Consider the following 18,427-nt stretch of genomic DNA (forward strand, 5'->3'; position numbering starts at 1 on the left):
GTAGAGGTGGAAAGAATTATTATGTCACCTTTATAGACGACTATTCAAGGTACACCGTGTCTATCTGCTTAAGACTAAAGATGAAGCAGAACAATCGTTTATAAACTTTAAAAATGAAGTCGAAAATCAACTCGACAGGAAAATTAAAAGGGTAAGGTCTGATAGAGGTGGTGAGTATAAATCCAGTTATCTAGCTGACTTTTGTGCTGCAAACGGTTTAATACATGAGACTAGTCCACCTTACTTACCCCAATCCAATGGTGTAGCTGAACGTAAAAATAGAACCTTAAAGGAAATGATGAATGCTATGCTTTTAAGTTCTGGCCTATCTGACGATATGTGGGGGGAAGCAATTCTATCGGCTTGTCACATTCTTAACCGTGTACCTCATAAGAAACTTGACAAGACACCCTACGAGATTTGGAAGGGCTATCCTCCTAACCTGAGTTACCTTAAGGTATGGGGGTGTTTGGCTAAAGTGGGTTTACCAGACTTTAGGAGACCTACCGTTGGACCAAAGACCTATGATTGTGTTTTTATAGGTTATGCTCAAAATAGTTCTGCTTATAGATTCATGTCTTTAAGTGATCGTTCTATATCCGAAGCTAGATGATCTTTGTGTTTTTTGAGCATGTTTTTCCATTACAGAAGAATGTTGATTCATCTCCTAGTTTACCTGTTACATCTATTGATATCTCTTCACATGCTAGTAGTAGCACTTCTATTGATCATGTTGTTGAACCTAGAAGGACTAAGAGACCTAGATGTCCAAAGAACTTTGGAGCCGATTTTGTTTCAACCTTCTTTATCGAACATGGATACACTTTGTTTGTGCTAGTGATGAATTTGTTTCAGACTTTTTTAATAGAAGATGACCCAAAAACGTATAGTGAGGCAATGAAATCCATTGATGCTAATTTTTGGAAAGATGCTATTAAAAGTGAACTTGACTCTATTGTGTCAAATCAGACTTGGGAGTTGACTGATTTACCTAAAGGTAGTAAACCCATTACAAGTAAATGGATCTTTAAAAAGAAAATGAGACCTGACGGTACAATAGAGAGGTTCAAAGCTAGACTTGTAGTTAGAGGCTTTACAAAAAAGAAAGGTATTGATTATTTTGATACTTACTCTCCTGTGACCAAAATTTCGACTATTAGGACTCTTGTCGCCTTAGATGCTATTCATAACCTTGTTATACATCAGATGGATGTTAAAAGCGCTTTTTGAATGGTGAACTAAGGAAGAGATCTATATGTCTCAACCTGAAGGTTTTGTGATTGAGGGTCAAGAGAGTAAAGTGTGTAAACTGAACAAGTCACTTTATGGATGAAACAAGCACCTAAACAAAGTGGTATGAGAAATTTAACAACACTTTGATAAGTAATGGCTATGTGGTTAACAATTCGGATTCATGTGTTTATTCAAAAGTGATAGAATCGATTGTGTGCTTATATGCCTTTATGTTGATGACATGTTAATACTTGGTAATAATTTAGAGGTGATAATTAGAACCAAAGAATTTTTGTCATCACATTTTGAGATGAAGGACTTAGGAGAAGCCGATGTTATCCTAGGAGTTAAGGTCATCCGAAACCCCAATGGAATCTGTCTAAGTCAATCTCATTATGTTGAAAAAGTGTTGAGAAAGTTTAAGCGCTTTGATGATGTGCCTCGCAGAACACCCTATGATCCTAGTGTAGCATTGTGTAAAAACTTGGGCAAGAGTGTTTCCCAAGAAGAGTATGCTAAAATCCTAGGTAGTGTGATGTTTTTAATGAACTGTACTCGACCGGATATTGCTTATGCAGTTAGTAGACCGAGTCGTTATACACATAACCCTAGTAATGAACACTGGAATGCTCTTCGTCGTTTACTAAAATACCTAAAAGGAACAGTTGACTTATGTTTGCATTATAGTAAATTTCTTGCTGTGTTAGAGGGATATTGTGATGCGGCGGGTTGCGAGTAACGATGAGATCTGTTCTACTAGTGGTTATGTCTTTACCATGGGTGGAGGTGCTATATCGTGGAAGTCTTCTAAATAGACTTGTATCGCACGCTCTACCATGGAATCTGAGTTCATAGCTCTTGAGTTGGCAGACAAGAGGTGAATGGTTGAGAAACCTTTTAGGCCGATATACGGTGTGGGGCGGACGGCTAACACCGGTCTCTCTACACTGTGACTCGCAGGCTGCTATTGGTGTTGCAAAGAATAGTGTCTACAATTCAAAGAAGAGACACATTCGTATAAGGCACGCAGCAGTTAGACAACTCCAAGACAATGGAGTGATTGCTTTGGACTATGTGAAGTCCGAAAACAATCTTGCTGATCCCTTTACTAAAGGGCTGGCTAGGAGACTAGTCGTTGATACGTCGAGGGGAATGGGGCTTAAGTCCTTAGGTCAAGAGTGAGACTTGACTAGGACTAAAGCTTCTATTCCTATGGCGTTGTATGATTCATAGCCTTTATGGTGGTGCTTTTGAGACGCACTTGATGGATCATACACCAGGTTGGACTTAGGTCCTTAATGACTCATGTAAGAAGTGCTATTGAGAAGCACTTGAGTCACCTACGTAGGTGTAACGATCATTAGACTATGAGAAGTCTTCTGAACACATCTATTAGTACCAAGGTAAACGCATAGCTCTAATGAGCGCGTTGCACTTTGAAATCGCGGAACGATCAAGATCTGAAGGTATGATATGTGTTGTGGGGGTATCGAAGAAGCTCACTAGGAATTCAAATCGCAAGATATTCTCTCGCTGTAAGTAAGTTGTTTCCTCATCTCACTAAAGTGTCAATTCAAATCGAAAGATATTGATACCTAAGTATCCAACCCTTCCTTTACCCAGAAATTCTTTTAGTTCTTTTCTTCGCCATCAGTGGGGGATTGTTGGAATTGATGCCTTGAAAAGGCAATATAAAGCAAAAGAATACTTGTGTTTGTCCCACATCGGTGGAAAACACTTGTGCTCACTACTTTATATTAGTCCCTCCACTTGGTTGGTTAATTGTGTGGACCAAGGAGGCTTTTGTTGAGAGACTTGGGCTTGTGGGTTTGGGTCCAAACACACACACGCGCGCGCGCCGGCCCGGCCCGGCTCGAGCTCGGGCTCGGGTTTGAGTTTGGGTTTGGGTAGAGCACCTGCGGTGCGGGCCAAAGGCCCTCTTTTACCTTTTTGCTCTTGTGTGTATACGGACTGTCCAAGTGCATTGTATGTGTGTAACAGTCAGTCAAATGACTGTTAGTGGGAGAGAGTCTTGCTCCCACTTATTCGGGCTAGTGGCTGCGTTATAGGGGCACAGTTTTTGGCTCCTCTAACAGCTCTCATTTGCTATAAATAGAGCATCAGTTCCACCCTCAGAAACACACATTCATTCACTCTCTTCTCTCTAATGTTTCCTCTCCTCTTCTAAAACGTTTCTGGGTACTGTTCTTATATACTCGTTCCAAAGCTTCCAGTCTTGAGTGGGCAAGTTTGGTTGCTGCAGTGTCAAACCTTGGGGAACTACCGGCGCCTGCTGATCGCCACCACGGTCGTGCCGAAATAGTTTTCAAGGCAGAGGCCTTCTTACCTCGTCACTGCAAATCGGTTCTATTTCTGTTCCTTATTTTTTTCTTTGTTACTGCAACTTCAGAACAACAATATAAACTAAGTTCAGCAATTAAGGATGGAGAGTATAGAGTCTGACTTCTAGTAGTGCGCCTAAGGCGTCTTATTGGTGATGAATATGGTAGATTTCCAGTCATTTAATCGGGAAATGAAGAGAATCTTGACGAACCATTGGAAGTTATGATTTGGTGGTTCTGAATTGATTTTCTTAGATCAGTGTGTTGAACTTTCTTGATTTTGCGAAGGATCAGCGGCTCAGCGATATTGATTTAACTGTCATTACAAGAAGTGAAATGTGACGCAAATTGGGATATAAGATCTTACATTTCATCTGTCTGCCACTTTGCATTGATCAACCTTTGCGTACACAACGAGAAACTTTGTTCTGTTTGTGTTAATTCGTCTTCCTTCTGCATAAGCATGCCATATTTAAAGGCGCCTGTCATTCATTTTCATACCATTTAAGTGATCTTTTAAACTGTGTATGTTTGCAGACGGATCTTGTCACACCGTTTGATGGCATGGGTCATCTTGCTCAATCGTCCTTTGAAAAAGTTTGTTGAACGACTCTTTTCAGATAAGGTAACAAATACCGTGTCTTGTTACTGCTGGTTACAGATTTGTTAATGAATTCAAATACCGTGTCTTGTTACTGCTGGTTACAGATTTGTTAATGAATTGCATTCTCTTCATTTTCATAGAAGTTTGATGGTTAGGAAAATATTTCCTGCCTTTTCACTTTCTGATGCAATACCCTGATGGTTGGCTCCTAGTTGTGAACTTGTGATAGACTAATAAAGCTACTGGTTGGCTCCGTCAAGGCCACTTTCATCCTTAAATAAAATTGAAATCTTCCAGCATTCATTTCTTTTAAGTCTCATGAAGTCCTGTCATACTAAAAATTTCTCGGAACTCATGAAGTCCTGTCATACTAAAAGTATTCCGTCTTCAATCTATTTTTTCTCCTCTTCTGAATTCTATTTGCCTGCTTGACTATTCGTTTCACCGCACAGGCTCATACTAATCATAGCAAAAAATTTAAAAATTCTCATACAAATCATTAGCTTAAGTAGTACAACACGGAAGGGTTTGCGAAAAATATAGCCTAGTTTGACACACTAGTATTTAACAGTAAGGTACTTTTGATTTTTGAACCTCATAGTCGTCACGCCTGATGAGATTTACTTTTAATCCATGCTTCATATACATAGTCAAGGCGAGCTTTGGTTCAACACGATGATTTTTCACCAACTTCACATGATATCGGTAGATGATGGAGGCAGCAACAAACTTCATTTGGTAATAAGCAAAGTCTTTGCCTAAGCATAGTCTAGGTCCTCCATTGAATGCTGTGAATTTGTATGCTGACTCGCTCATAAACCGACCATCTCTAAGCCACCTCTCTGGCTTGTATTTTCTGCAGTCCTTTCCCCAGATAGCTTCCATTCTTCCCATCGCGTAGATAGTGTATATTACTTTTGTCCCTTTCTTCAGCAATGTCCCATCTGGGAAGATATCTTCCTGAACGACCTGTACGTGATGAATTGTGCAGAGTAAGTTTCACATTTCCAGAAAACTGTTTAAATGAATAAGAAAACCATGTTTAGAAAGAGAAGGTTGTTGAAGGTTGTCAACTGAGAGGAGAACTGCTTGTGCAGCCGAATTTTCCTCAGCTTCGCATTTACTCTCTCAATCGCCTTTTTAGGGTGTGTTTGGATGAAGGGATTTGGAGGGAAAAGAAAGGGAGGGAGAATAGGGGATTTAAAATCCCTTATTTGGATAGCAAATGAGGGTGGAGGGAAATGGAGGGGAAGAGATTTTGAGGGATCCAATTTCCCTCAGGCAAATCAAAATCTCTCCACAATAGGCAAGAATTGGAGGGAAATTGTATCCAAACACTCTCACTCCATTCCCCCTCCCCTTCCCTTCTCTCCCTTTCCCTTCCCTCCTTCCCTCTTCCCCCTCCATTTCCCTCCACCCTCATTTGCTATCCAAACAATGGATTTTAAATCTCCTACTCTCCCGGGCTTGTTTGGATAGCAAAATAGGAGGGAAAGGGAGGGGAGAGAAGGGGAGGGAAAATGGAAAGTGCTTGTTTGGATACATTTTCCCTCCAAATCTTTCCTATTGTGGAGGGATTTTAATTTGCCTTGGAGGAGGGAAAATGAATCCCTCCAAATTCCTCCCCCCTGCATTTCCCTCCACCCCATTTTGTTATCTAAACAAGGGATTTTGTATCCCTCCCTTCCCTTTCCCTCCTAACCCTCCCATCCAAACAAGGCCCTTACCAAGGTCAGGGAAATGGATGGATACTTGGTTACTGTATCTTTGCGCCTTTTTTTCTTTTCGGGTTTTTAATTATACTGCTAAGTGCTAACAAGTTAAATACTGTCTTAAAACAACATAGTAAGAGAATAAGGCGAGTTTCTTACTTCTTTGTGATCTACAGGCACTGAAGGGTATAGTCTGAGAGCCTCTGAGATGGCAGCATGCAAATATTCCATCTTCTTTATCTCCTCTGCCCGAAAAACCAGAGAACCTGTACTATCTTCATTGCCTTCGTTGTCCCGTTGGCCAATTATCCGTGAGATCTCTTCTAAAATCTTCTCCTCCACCTCAGGATGCTGATCAATAAGCCAGAAAAACCAGCTGAGTGCTACAGACGACGTGTCTCTTCCAGCAAGGATGAAATTTACGCAAATATCTCGTAGAAACCTATCAGAAAATGGCTTCCCATCATCATCCTTCAACCTCATGAAAATAGTTAACAAATCAGATTTCTGTTTGTTGTTCTCATCTTGTAATGCAAGCTCCTTTTTCCGAGTCCTAATGACATCATCAGCAAATACGTTAACGCCTTTGATTGCTTCTTTCAGGTCTTTCTCTGGTCCAATGTTGAGATATCTCATTGCCTTCCATATAGCAGTTGGGGTGACAAACCGAAGAACTGTTGCCTCAGTCGCTTTTTCAAACGCCTGAGCAAAGGGAACTTCCGGTAGTCCCAGACTCAGGCAGCCAGGATCAACCCCAAAAGCCATCATACACACGTTATCAAACGTCAGTCGTAAGAGCACATCCTGTAAGTCAAAGGCCATAGAATTCCCCAAGGACTCCTCTAAAACAGGAACGAGTCTCTTGTGAACTAACTCAAGCAAGGACTCAGTGGTGAGATTACGGAACTTGGCTGAATGGAATTCAATGCTTGCAGTCTTTCTTTGCCTCTGCCATGTCTCATTATCGGCATTAAAAATCCCATCCCCTAGAAGATCCCTTAACGAGCTCCTAAAATACTCACCTTTCGGAAAGTTTGTGAACCTTGTTTTCAACAAGTGTTCCAAATTCCGAGGATCAGCCGTTACCACACAGTTAAGGTTAGTGAACCAAGGACCTTTAAAGTGGAAAGTCCCGTTCTGACGACATAAAACCCCGGTAAGCCATTCATACATGTTAAGCCTTAAACCAAAGATCAACGACGGTAACATCCCTACAAATGGCCATACAGCTAACCCTTGATGTTTCTTTTGCCTAAGAGAATGTATTACCACAAAAACAATCACAGCTAGAAATATCTCTAAGATTTGAATGTCGTGTAACGAAAAAACTCCTAGAGAAAAAACTTTTCCCACTACCATGGTTTCAGAAGAAGGGAGAAAAAATGAAGACGATGAAGACGAAGAAAACGTCGTGGTGTTGGTTTGGTTATTCATGATATGTTTATGTGTGAAGGTAATAACAGGGGAGTTGCATGGGAGTATAGAGTAGTTGAAAGGAAGAGGAAGTCATGAGTTATATGGGTGTGTGATGCAAGTGTTGCTTGACGTGCTTGAGTTTATTCAGTGGTTTTAATTTGGTGAGCTGAAATGCTAACTAAAGGTAATAAAAAGAGAGAAAATAAGTTTACTGGTATAAGGGATTTTGTGTTGTTTTTAGCAGCATTGGGCTTGAAATTTTATGCTTGGATTGCGTAAATTTGAAGGGTGTTTATTTGATAGAGTGTCAAATATAAGCATTGAAATGAATGAAGGGTAGTAATACAAATGAGAAGATGAGAAGTTGGTGTGACTGTTAACCTAAAGTTTTGTGATGACTTTGCTTTTCAAATGAAAAGTTCCTTAATTTTCTCAGGTTTTCTTGATTGCATGTATGTACATCTATAACACGGTTTTACATAAGTATATTGTGAAACGGATCGTGTGTTAATGTTTGATAGTTGGTCTTCCTTGAGACGGTTATGTTGGTCTTAAGTGTAAAACAAGTCAAATACTGCTTCATAAAGATAGATGAGACGAGTCCGTCTTAAACAAGAATTTGTTGTTTCATGTTGTTGGGATCCGTCTTACACAATCGTAATGTAGAACTGCGTTTTAGGAGACTAATTGTTCTTATACGGGTACATTATTATTACGTATATATAATTGTAGAGGATGTCTATCTACCTTCTCCTTTCAACCTTCTCTCCAACCTTCTCCCTTTCCCCTCTCACAATTAATTAAACTAGTATATATCGTGTGGGTCGGAAGGAAGGTGGATGAGGCAAAATATATGGTATTTTAATCGGTTGTGAGAGGAGAAGGTAAAAGAGAAGGTAGAAAGGAGAAGGTAAATAGTTAATCTCATAATTGCAAATCTGATCCGATCAGAATGATGTACAATAGAACCCGAAAATATGAAGAACTTAAGACGGACACGACTGTAACCCGAAAATATGAAGAACTTAAGACGGACACGACTGTAACCCGAAAATATGAAGAACTTAAGACGGACACGACTGTAACAAGGGGCCACTACAATCCAATTTGACCCACCTGAGATCTGACAGAACCCAACTAGAAGTCACCTGTGGATTATGACTATACAAATCTATAATGAGTTATGATTTATACTACAAATCATGATTTATTTCGATGATGATCAGTATGAAAATGATAATCCACAATAGTCGACAATCATCATTCATCATGTATTCGAACCAGATGGGAAAAATTCAAAAAATTGAATACGAGTACTAAACACTAGATCTCAGGCAAGCATATCGAATCCCTTCTCCAAATATAAAATGCTTGTTCAAGTAATCTATCTTTTTAGGAACACAAATTATTGTTTACAACCATTGTAAATGAGAATAATTTACGATGAGAGCATAAAACCATCTAAACCAACACTTTCTGTTGGGGAGAAGTGCATAGAAATTAATTTCCTTTATCAAAGTCACTAGAATTTGTCAAAAGATATTAATATTTGTTTTTTAAATCAAATAATGTTAGAAAATATAAGAGTTATAAATGGATCACGATCTAAAAATTGAATCAAATAAAGACGACCTCACTGTTTAAAACTTTAAATGAAGTTAAAAAAAAAAATTGGTTCACGAGCCACGACTCACGACATAACTTGAACATAAGTTAGATAACCAACCGACTACAGGCTCGTACTTCTGAATCCATGAATCTAACAACAGAAGCCTGAGTTCTACTTCTTCCTCACAAAAATTGAAGGGTGTATTTATTATAAACCCACATAATTAATTTTCCACGAATCTGGCAAAACCGGTCCGGTCAAAGTAACATATTGACACTAGAATTGAAAGACTAAACCCCAAAACAGAAATCGTTGAAGATCAAATGAGTAGCTTTCAATAGATGTGTAATACTTCAATGTGCACAATACCCAGCAGCGAAAACAGGCCGAGTGAAACAAACACTAAACCAAGACTGAATTTCAGAAGATCCGAAGTATAAACTGCACAAATCCATAGAAAAAAAAAATCAGAAGTATAAACTGAACCACAGGGTGTGGTAAGAATTTTGAAATCCTTACAACTTTACTATAACTTGGAATGGGAGATACCGACCCAAACAAAAACCAAATGTGAAAAGATAACTTTAAATAACTTAATATTTACTAGGTCGGAGTTCTTACTCGATTATCCCAATTCAACCAGCAGCAAGCAATCAATCATAAACCTGCAAACAATACCTGAAAGAAGGGGTGAGAATCAGTGGCGAGTAACTAGGTGTTCCCAAGTCATATTTTACCCAATAAAACAAATTGTAAAATATTAAACATGTCTAACATGGAAGCACATATAGGATGTTCGTAGAAATGTCCCTTCAAGTCTAGAGTCAAATAGAAATTGTCCGAAGGACTGTTCTGGTGGGTTTTTTAATATATGATTAGTAACAATAAATCAACCATGTGAAACATACAATTAATATCATCCATTTATCAATCAAGTACGATACTAACCTAGTACCGCACAACAATACAAGGTAACACCAATATGGTGTTGACTGAACAAAGAATGCTACCAAGCTGGTAACAAATACAAGAGTAGGAAGGTCCTCGGGTGGCTGAAATAGCCTACAACACCAACAACCCTGTGGTAGGAAAGGAACCTCGCAATCCTAGTCTAAGTCTAAGACTGGCCACACCTGACCTGATCAAACCTTGATAAGTCAAAATGAGACAACCTGTCCCATAAAAAGTAACAAATCAAGACCCGGTCCAACCAACCTAGACGAAATCTCTTACGTTTAACATGTTTTCATGAGATTCAATCATATAAAGCTTAGTAACATAAGTTACCAAAATAACATACTCCCTCCGTTCCGGTCATTTGTTTGCCTATTCCATTTTGGTGTGTCTTAGTCAATTGTTTGCCATTCTATTTTAGAAATGCTTTTCTATGAGCAATTGGAAAATTCACACTCAATTTGGTCCACTTGTCATCTAATAATTGGCCCTCTCTTTCCTTGGTCTTTGTGTCAAAACCAAAGGCAAACAAATGACCGGGAGGGAGGCAGTAGTTATATCACTTTACGAGTTACAATTACGTAAAAGGTAACTTGTTTACGAACCACAATACCTCACACCCATAAATCAAACGCTACAATACGTTTAATATAACATTTTTAAGCTAGCTTAGACAAAAAGAAGTCTAAACCACACCATTAACGCTAACTGAACCCAATCATAGAGAATGCCCACATTTAATATAATTCTAACCCGAAACAACAATGTAACAAGTGGGTTAAAAGTCCATGCATGCATTATTACCAAATTCATGTTCCATAATTATAGACAAGCTACACCTACTAACAGCTATAGACCACGAGCAAATGAAGCCATTGCCCATCGTCTTAGATATCCACTCATCTTACAATTAAAAGATATGGGGTCAAAAAATATACAATAAAATGATAGTCAAAGGCCAAAAATATTATTTTCAAAGTAATATTTCATGTTTTATCATTTAAAATATGGGGTGTTAGAGAACATATCCACCTTACATGTGACGAGACTTTAACAACATCCGAGCTTGAAATCTAGTACTAATGTAAAGGGAGACACAACCATCAACAATCAATAATATAACATTTTATGAATTCCTCCTCCCTCTTAAATCTTATCATGGTGGGCGTAAATCTACCATGCCTACCGGTGCAATTTACAATCTTTTAAGTACAACCACTTTTCTAGAGAGAAAAAGGGAAAACGCACTACGATCTTAAGAACAACAACTTTTTTTTCCTATCTTCGCTTTAGCCAAATACTCTATATTGCTATGCTGTGCCAACAACAAAAATGATAATCACTCCCACCGTCCCAGTCAGGAAACAGAGAGGGAGATACATAGTAGCAAGGGGTTGCACTCGCTACCCCAAATCCCAAAAATATAGGTAAAATTATTGATTTCTGCTACCCGTTAAATTTCTAAAATGCGGTCTTAGCAAAGATACTAGACTGCAAGAAAAATATTTGCTACCCCAAAAGCTCGTTGGCTATGCTCTTGTCAGGAAAGGAAAGGGGACCATTGGCTATGCTCCTGTCTCGGCTGTCAGGAAAGGGAAGGGGACCATTTGCGGTGGTTGTTAGTGGATGACAAGTGGTTCATAAAGGAGGTATATAATCAAATTATCCATACAAAACCTTCGACAACCTAAAATAGAATAGGTAAACAAATGCTCGGAACTGAGACAAGTCGTTCATAACGGAGGTATATAATCAAATTATCCATACAAAACCTTCAGACACCCTAAAATGGAATAGGTAAACAAATACTCGGAATTGAGACAAGTGGTTCATAACGGAGGTATATAATCAAATTATCCATACAAAACCTCGACACCCTAAAATGTAATAGGTAAACAAATAATCGGAACAGAGGGAGTAACATAAGTTAAATCTATTTAAGTCAAAAATGATAAACAAACAATAACACAATCAAGCAAAGAACACTCACCCTTGATTCACATTTTTGAACACAAATTCTCATCTACGACGCGGATCGTCTTTAAGTTTCAATCGAATACTATCAATACTCTTTCTCAATTCCTCGAAATTCAAGCCACCACCCATCTCTGTACCAGATTTCTCCGTTTCTTTCTCCGGCCTCGATTTCTCCAACTCATTACCCAATTCAAGTGATCGACGCATCACCCTTCTTCTATTAGGGTTAATATTCCCCATTGATTTGTTCGTCGACAAGCTCCCCATATAATTAGTCAACGTGAATTGCGAATTCACGTCATTATCGACTTTTTGTTCCTTTAATTTCTGTATACTCTCTCTAAAAGTATCGCCCATGAGATAATTAAAGTCGGAATTAGGGTTAGGTTTAGGGTTATTTGGGATTTCTTCATCAATTTGTGTAGGGTTTGAGGATTGTTGTTGATGATAGTCGTCGTCATCATTGTTGTCGGAGGAAGAAGAAGAATAGAAGCGAGATAAATTGAAGAGGGTATGATGAGATTTGAGAATTAGATGGCGAGATTTGTGACGTAGAGCTATGGAAGCCATTGATTTGGGGGTTTTACGGATAAACCCTAATTTGATGGATGATGAAACCGGGGTGTGAGTGCGTAAAGGTGAGTGGGAGTGGGACACAGTCTAATTTTTTTTAATTTTTTTTTTCAACAAGGTGCGCAGTTAGATGCATTACAATAGAGGAGGAGGGCGTAATCGAATCAGAGAGCTATTATGCACGATACTTTCGTTTTAGCCATTAGACTAAGATATTTTTGGTGACTAATTGCTTTGTGTACGCGGTAACATTTTAGATTTTCATTTTGGGGGAGGGGATCGAGTGTATAGTACTATATACCACGTAAAATTGATCCGATTTAAATAACCCAATTTGAATAACCTTATTCGAGACTTAAACTCAAGATTTGAATTGATCTGAGTCAATATAAATCTGACTCAAACATTTGTTATTGCACAATGATTATTATCTATAAAAAAGTTGATAATAGTTGACCTACAATAGCCTGATCCGAATCCGACCCTGATTCAACCCGAGCTCTATAACCCTAAATTTACCCCATCGGCTGACTCGTTTTTTGGGTCTAAAATTCGAGGGTGGGAAATGGGAGGTGGAGCATTGGAGCTTTCAAAATTCAATCCAACCCGCAAATAAAAAATTGTTAATCCGAATGAAATTATGTATAATTTTTTGTTGTTAATGTAATAATTTATAAATTTTGAGACTTCCAACTTACATTATAGTCGAATTCAATTAATTTCTACATTTCATTTTTATTGTCTTAATTTGATTAAGGCGTTGTCCTTTTGGACTGAAACTGTAAAAACTTAACTTAATAGAGATGAACTGAAGTAAGAGTTAGACCTTGTTCGGTTGGACTTAATTTCAGCCAATTCCAGTTCGGTTTAGTTCAGCTTCACTAAGGCCCTGTTTGGTAAACAGCAGATTAATATTAGCAGAATCAGATTTGACTAGCAGAATGATTTAACAGGTGTGACTAGCAGATTTATTTAGCAGAATTGTTTTAGAGGTGTTTGATAATTGACAGTTTTAGATTAGCATATTGTTTGGATTCTTTGTAAAATGACAAATTAGGATATGAACAAATTATTTATTAAATATATAAAAGGAATGTTAGTAATTTTTAAGGGGGTAAAGAAGACAATTTGTTTATTTTCTAATCCGCTAACCCAATATGCTAGTAGGAGCAGTATATTGCAAAATAGCATATTAGACCCCAATATGCTATTTCAATATGCCATTAACCAAACGCTCTAAATAACATATTCGTAAGTCAAACATGCTAAACCTCTCCAATATGCTGAAATTTGGTCAAACAGAGCCTAAGTTCAGTTCAGACAGTTTTAATCCAAAAGAACAAAGTCTTATTTTGTGAAAATAAGAGCTGAACTGAACTAGATTGAATTAAACTGAACTGAATAGAGCTGAACTAAAATAAAGTGCAAATTAAACAATAGTCGGTCCGTCCATAAGTTTACTCAAATCACTCGGACCTCATTGCACGACCCGTATTGAACAACTTGGTAACAACTAACAACACAACTACAACAAGCCTCAGTTTTCTTGCTTCCTCACAGAAATGGCGGTTCTCTTCAAGAAATTTCAGGAGGTACTTACTTTTCATCTTTGCCCAAATTACAATATGCTATTTTATGCTTTATATTTCCAGTAATTCATCACATTTTTACATCATTTCTCTTCATTGTTATCACTTTTGCTGTAACTGATGCATCCACTTTGTACTGCATTCAAATTCATGTTCATTTGACGGATTTAAGGCTATATTATGTTTTGAATTATGGGTTTTACTCTCTTTTTAATTGGGTTAATTACAGGGTTTAATTGAAGGGTTTATTTACTTTAAACCTACATTTTAATTTTCCATGAATCTGGGAAATTTTGGATTGATTTGGGTTTTGAAAGTTGTAATCTTTGAAGCTTTCAGTTGAATATAGATTGTAGCTTTTGAGATGAATCTGGGAGATTATATTTTGGATTGATTGTAGCTCTCAGTTGAATATAGATTGTAATCTGGGAAATTTCAGTTGGCTCTTGCAATCCTGCTGTTTTCGGCTTTTCGCCAAGTCAATAGCTGGATGGATAGGATTAGACTTTGGATTATAGGCTGAATTATTGCTAATTTATTCGATAAAGCCGGGTCGACTTGAATGAATTCGATAAGTTTCAGAAATGTTGGCTGTATTGGGCTAAAGTGGCGAATCATTCAACAATGCAAAGTAGATTTGAATGAATGAGATGCAAATCAAATCATGCAATGCTGTTTTGTGTGTTACTGCAAAGTCATTCAATTGTTCTGGAACTATATTTTATATTCAGTGACACTAATTGTGAAATTGTTCGACATTGCATTTGAAGTTAATATATGTCATACTACCTCCACTTAAAAATTCTCACATTTCGCCGACATTGACTTGTTCTTCAATATTTCTCTAAGGGTGTGTTTGGATAGCAAAATTGGAGAGAAAGGGAGGGGAGGGGGAAGGAGGGAAGAGAAAGAGAGGGAAGGGAAGGGGAGGGGAAATAGGGTTTGGGTGTTTGAATACAATTTCCCTCCAAATCTTGCCTATTGTGGAGAGATTTTGATTAGGCTTGGAGGAGGGAAATTGGATCCCTCCAAATCTCTCCCACTCCATTTCCCTCCATCCCCATTTGCTATCCACAAACAAGGGATTTTAAATCCCCTACTCTCCCTCCCTTTCTTTTCCCTCCAAATCCCTCAATCCAAACACACCCTAAATATGTGAGCATGTGTGACGAAATACTCCGTATATACACGGAAGAAAGTATCTTTCACCACGTTTTAAAAGATACAAGCCTTAGTAAAATTAAAAGTGAAAGACTTAGCTCAAAAAACGAAAACCAACATATTTTAGTGCAGACTAAGCCTTCATCTCTTTGGCTAATATTTCTTCGAGTAAATGTCCAATCCATGATCCCGTTTATGCAGAGTCATTTTTGTCATGCTTCTGTCTGTTTGTTTGTACCTTCAGGCTGTTAAAGTTCTTGCCAAAAGCCCCACATTTTCAAAGGACCCAAGGCACCTGCAATTCGAAGCTGACATAAACCGCCTCTTCCTTTATACAAGGTTGGTATAAATGGTTGATATGTTATATTGAGATTAATGCTTTCGTTGTTTGTCGATTTAAAGAGCTTATTCATTTTAACAAGGTCTAATCTTCTCTTAAATGATTTTTATCCCTTTTATCGTCATCTATCTATGAAGAATGCCTCTTCACTTCAACATCTCTGCTGTACTAACTTACCAACCTCTATTGTTAATCAACCTGACTAAAGGATAAGCGCCCAAAGAGTGGCTAGATTTGTTATACCTATACATGATGTTTTAATTTGTCAATATACATTCGAGTTTTTTTTGGTACCGTTGAGTGCCTGGGTTATTTTTGTGAAATGCACACTCACAGAATTTTTTTGAATCTGGGATCATTCACTTTTCCTAATTTTTAACAAGATTTAAAGCCTATATGTATTCAAGAGCGAATAAAGTCCCATAAGGATGTTTTGGGAGTGCATCTTGATCCTCATGACTGTTGAATGAAAGGCACAGCCTCTTGGCATTACCTGACATATCTGCGTCAAAGTATTATCGTACTCTTTCATATTCTGCTGTCTTGATGCAAATTTAAGATGTTACTTCCAATTGACATGTAACACCGATCGTATGAACATAATAAATGATTTGCCATGTATGTTTTCTACTGGAAGTTATAACCGATTAGGGAAGGACATTGAAGAGCCAGATGTCGAGGAGATAATTGATATGGCCACCAAAGCACCTCTTGATGACCAACAGAAGCAGGTTCAAGAGAATACACATGCTCAGATAAGAAACCTCTCGTTATTGATGGACGAAATTCTTCTTCCTGACAAGAAATCTGAAGAACAACTGGGATCAACACAACATAACAGTGTTCCTCGACGAACTGGACTTAGTTTTGCTGTTGGTCAGGCCACCAGCTCTCCGAGTAAACATCCAGGTAAGTAGGTAACTTTACTTCAAGCTCTTTAATATCTTCTGTTCTTAGTTTCTTACATTGTTTTATTTTTTTTATTTTTGTTGTGCTTTTCTTTCGTGGTTCGAAGAATGTGTTGAGCAAGCTACTTAAATAGAGAGGCTCCACTTGTCGAGCACTAAGCAATATAGAAGAAACAAAAAGTTGCTCTTGTTTGATACCTGTATAAACATACTTAAATCCCAAGAGGTGAGGATTGTAAATAACCTAATTGATGATGGGCCTATGCGGAAAGAGGAGCGAGATGTATCTTTTGAAATCAGATGATTGATTTATCTCTGTTTAACTTTTCATGGCACATCATAGCCTTATCCCTTTCCCTTGATCTGATGTCCGTTGATATTACTTTCTGTAGCTTTCACCTTTTCTCTACTCGTTTTGTTTTCTTTTTCGCAAGGGAGGGCAAAACATGGTGTCGTTGGTTTGTTGAACTTCCATCTCAGGCATACATGGTCCGAAGACCATATATTTTTTATCTTAGATGTTAAATTAATCTGCGTCATTCTCAGTGCAGTCATACCTGAGACAAAACCTTTGAAGCTAGCTGATGTACGTCAAGCCTTGAAGGACCATCTTGGTTACTCGCTAGCAGTTCGACCTTCTGAAATTCCTCACAAGGATGCTGGCCAAGGTCTATTTCTAGAAGGTGAAGCTGATGTTGGCTCTGTCATAGCCATTTACCCTGGAGTAACCTACTCCCCTGCATACTATCGCTACATTCCTGGATACCCACAAGTGAATGCCCGCAACTCTTTTTTGATCACTAGGTATGACGGTACTGTGATAAACGCCCAGCCGTGGGGTCATGGAGGCGATGTCCGGGAGTATTGGCATGGTGCGACGACCTACCCTCAAGGCACTCCTTCAGAACAAATTGTTCTAAAAGGTTCCGATCGACTCTGGAAAATGCTTAGCAAGCCTATAGAGAACACCAAGAAAGTGGCCAACGGGGAGATATTAGAACGGAGGAATCCACTTGCATTCGCCCATTTTGCCAACCATCCTCCACAGGGGACGGTTCCAAATGTAATGGTTTGCCAGTATGATTTTCCGTTGGATGAGAAGGATATGAGACCATATATCCCGAATATATCATTTGCGAGTGAAGAGGGAGTGAAGTTGAGGAGGTTTGGGAGTTTTTGGTTCAAGTCTCGGAGTTCTGTTAATAATACAACAGATTGTCCTATTCAGAAATCGCTTGTTCTGGTCGCCACCAGGGCCATACGTGATGAAGAAATCCTCCTTAACTACCGGCTGAGCAACTCAAAACAACGGCCATCATGGTATTCTCCAGTTGACGAAGAGGAAGACCGAAGAAGATGGAGCTAACTTCTCCAATCACCTGTTTAAGGTACAATGCGCTGTAGGCTTGACCGCTTGAGGGACCATTATCTTCTTTATTAATAACATGGCCATGTTGAGCTTTTTCATCAAGCAAACAGTTGGAGTAACAATTTTCAATTTTGATAGCAGAATCCCAGAAATTTAGGTCGGGAACTATTCATTTCGAGTTCTTAATGATATCTGATATCCTTTCAATTGTAAGTGAGAAATTATCAAAGATTTGAGGCTTTGAGCAACAGTCGATTCGTCACTTAGTCGAATACTTGTTTTTCTTTTTCTTTTTCTTTTTCTTTTTCCGCTCGACCTAGTGGTCAATGTGATGCTTAATAGTGATTCATGACTTGTAACTTGAATATGAATATCTATTGATTGAAAATCGGAACTTGTCATGATTTATGCAATTAATAACAGTTGGAGACTTGGAGTATGTTGTAGTCTTGGCTCAGTAAAAACTCAAAAATCCGAAACATCCTACATTTTTATGAACAGTAACATTTGTTTTCTTGTAATTCTCTTGTATAAAAACCAATTGGATTTGATTTATTGACTGTCATACCGACTATACAACTGATGAGAGCGGATCATTTGTCTCAATTTCGTGTTCCTTTGTGTCCCACTACCGTTACTT

At 38.3% G+C, this 18,427-nt stretch overlaps 2 protein-coding genes and 2 long non-coding RNA genes across 5 annotated transcripts; 2 read left to right on the plus strand and 2 right to left on the minus strand.

Moving 5' to 3' along the window:
- The first annotated feature begins 3,266 nt into the window (after window positions 1-3,266).
- Window positions 3,267-7,825, plus strand: LOC141611056 (uncharacterized). 2 transcript variants are annotated; one of them, XR_012528487.1, is made up of 4 exons: window positions 3,267-3,597; window positions 4,113-4,200; window positions 6,068-6,418; window positions 6,495-7,825. It is a non-coding gene; the product is annotated as an uncharacterized LOC141611056 (long non-coding RNA). The 2 variants fall into 2 exon arrangements; XR_012528488.1 differs by having other exon boundaries at window positions 3,268-3,597; window positions 6,068-6,381.
- LOC141611054 (cytochrome P450 86B1-like) lies at window positions 4,619-7,325 on the minus strand. Its single transcript, XM_074429464.1, has 2 exons — window positions 6,051-7,325; window positions 4,619-5,148 (listed from the first exon to the last, which is right to left on the minus strand). Exons 1-2 carry the CDS (start codon window positions 7,323-7,325, stop codon window positions 4,744-4,746), a joined length of 1,680 nt encoding a protein of 559 aa, XP_074285565.1. The 3' UTR covers window positions 4,619-4,743.
- A 1,122-nt stretch (window positions 7,826-8,947) lies between the features above and the next one.
- Window positions 8,948-12,530, minus strand: LOC141611055 (uncharacterized). The gene is made up of 3 exons (XR_012528486.1): window positions 11,861-12,530; window positions 9,538-9,594; window positions 8,948-9,357 (listed from the first exon to the last, which is right to left on the minus strand). It is a non-coding gene; the product is annotated as an uncharacterized LOC141611055 (long non-coding RNA).
- A 1,361-nt stretch (window positions 12,531-13,891) lies between these two features.
- LOC141611058 (uncharacterized) lies at window positions 13,892-18,225 on the plus strand. Its single transcript, XM_074429466.1, has 4 exons — window positions 13,892-14,012; window positions 15,415-15,509; window positions 16,148-16,419; window positions 16,970-18,225. The coding sequence occupies exons 1-4, from the start codon at window positions 13,983-13,985 to the stop codon at window positions 17,782-17,784; spliced, it is 1,212 nt and encodes a 403-aa protein (XP_074285567.1). The 5' UTR covers window positions 13,892-13,982; the 3' UTR covers window positions 17,785-18,225.
- The last annotated feature ends 202 nt before the right edge of the window (window positions 18,226-18,427 follow it).

Source organism: Silene latifolia, chromosome 11 (assembly GCF_048544455.1).
Source record: "Silene latifolia isolate original U9 population chromosome 11, ASM4854445v1, whole genome shotgun sequence".
NCBI classification, from domain to species: domain Eukaryota; kingdom Viridiplantae; phylum Streptophyta; class Magnoliopsida; order Caryophyllales; family Caryophyllaceae; genus Silene; species Silene latifolia.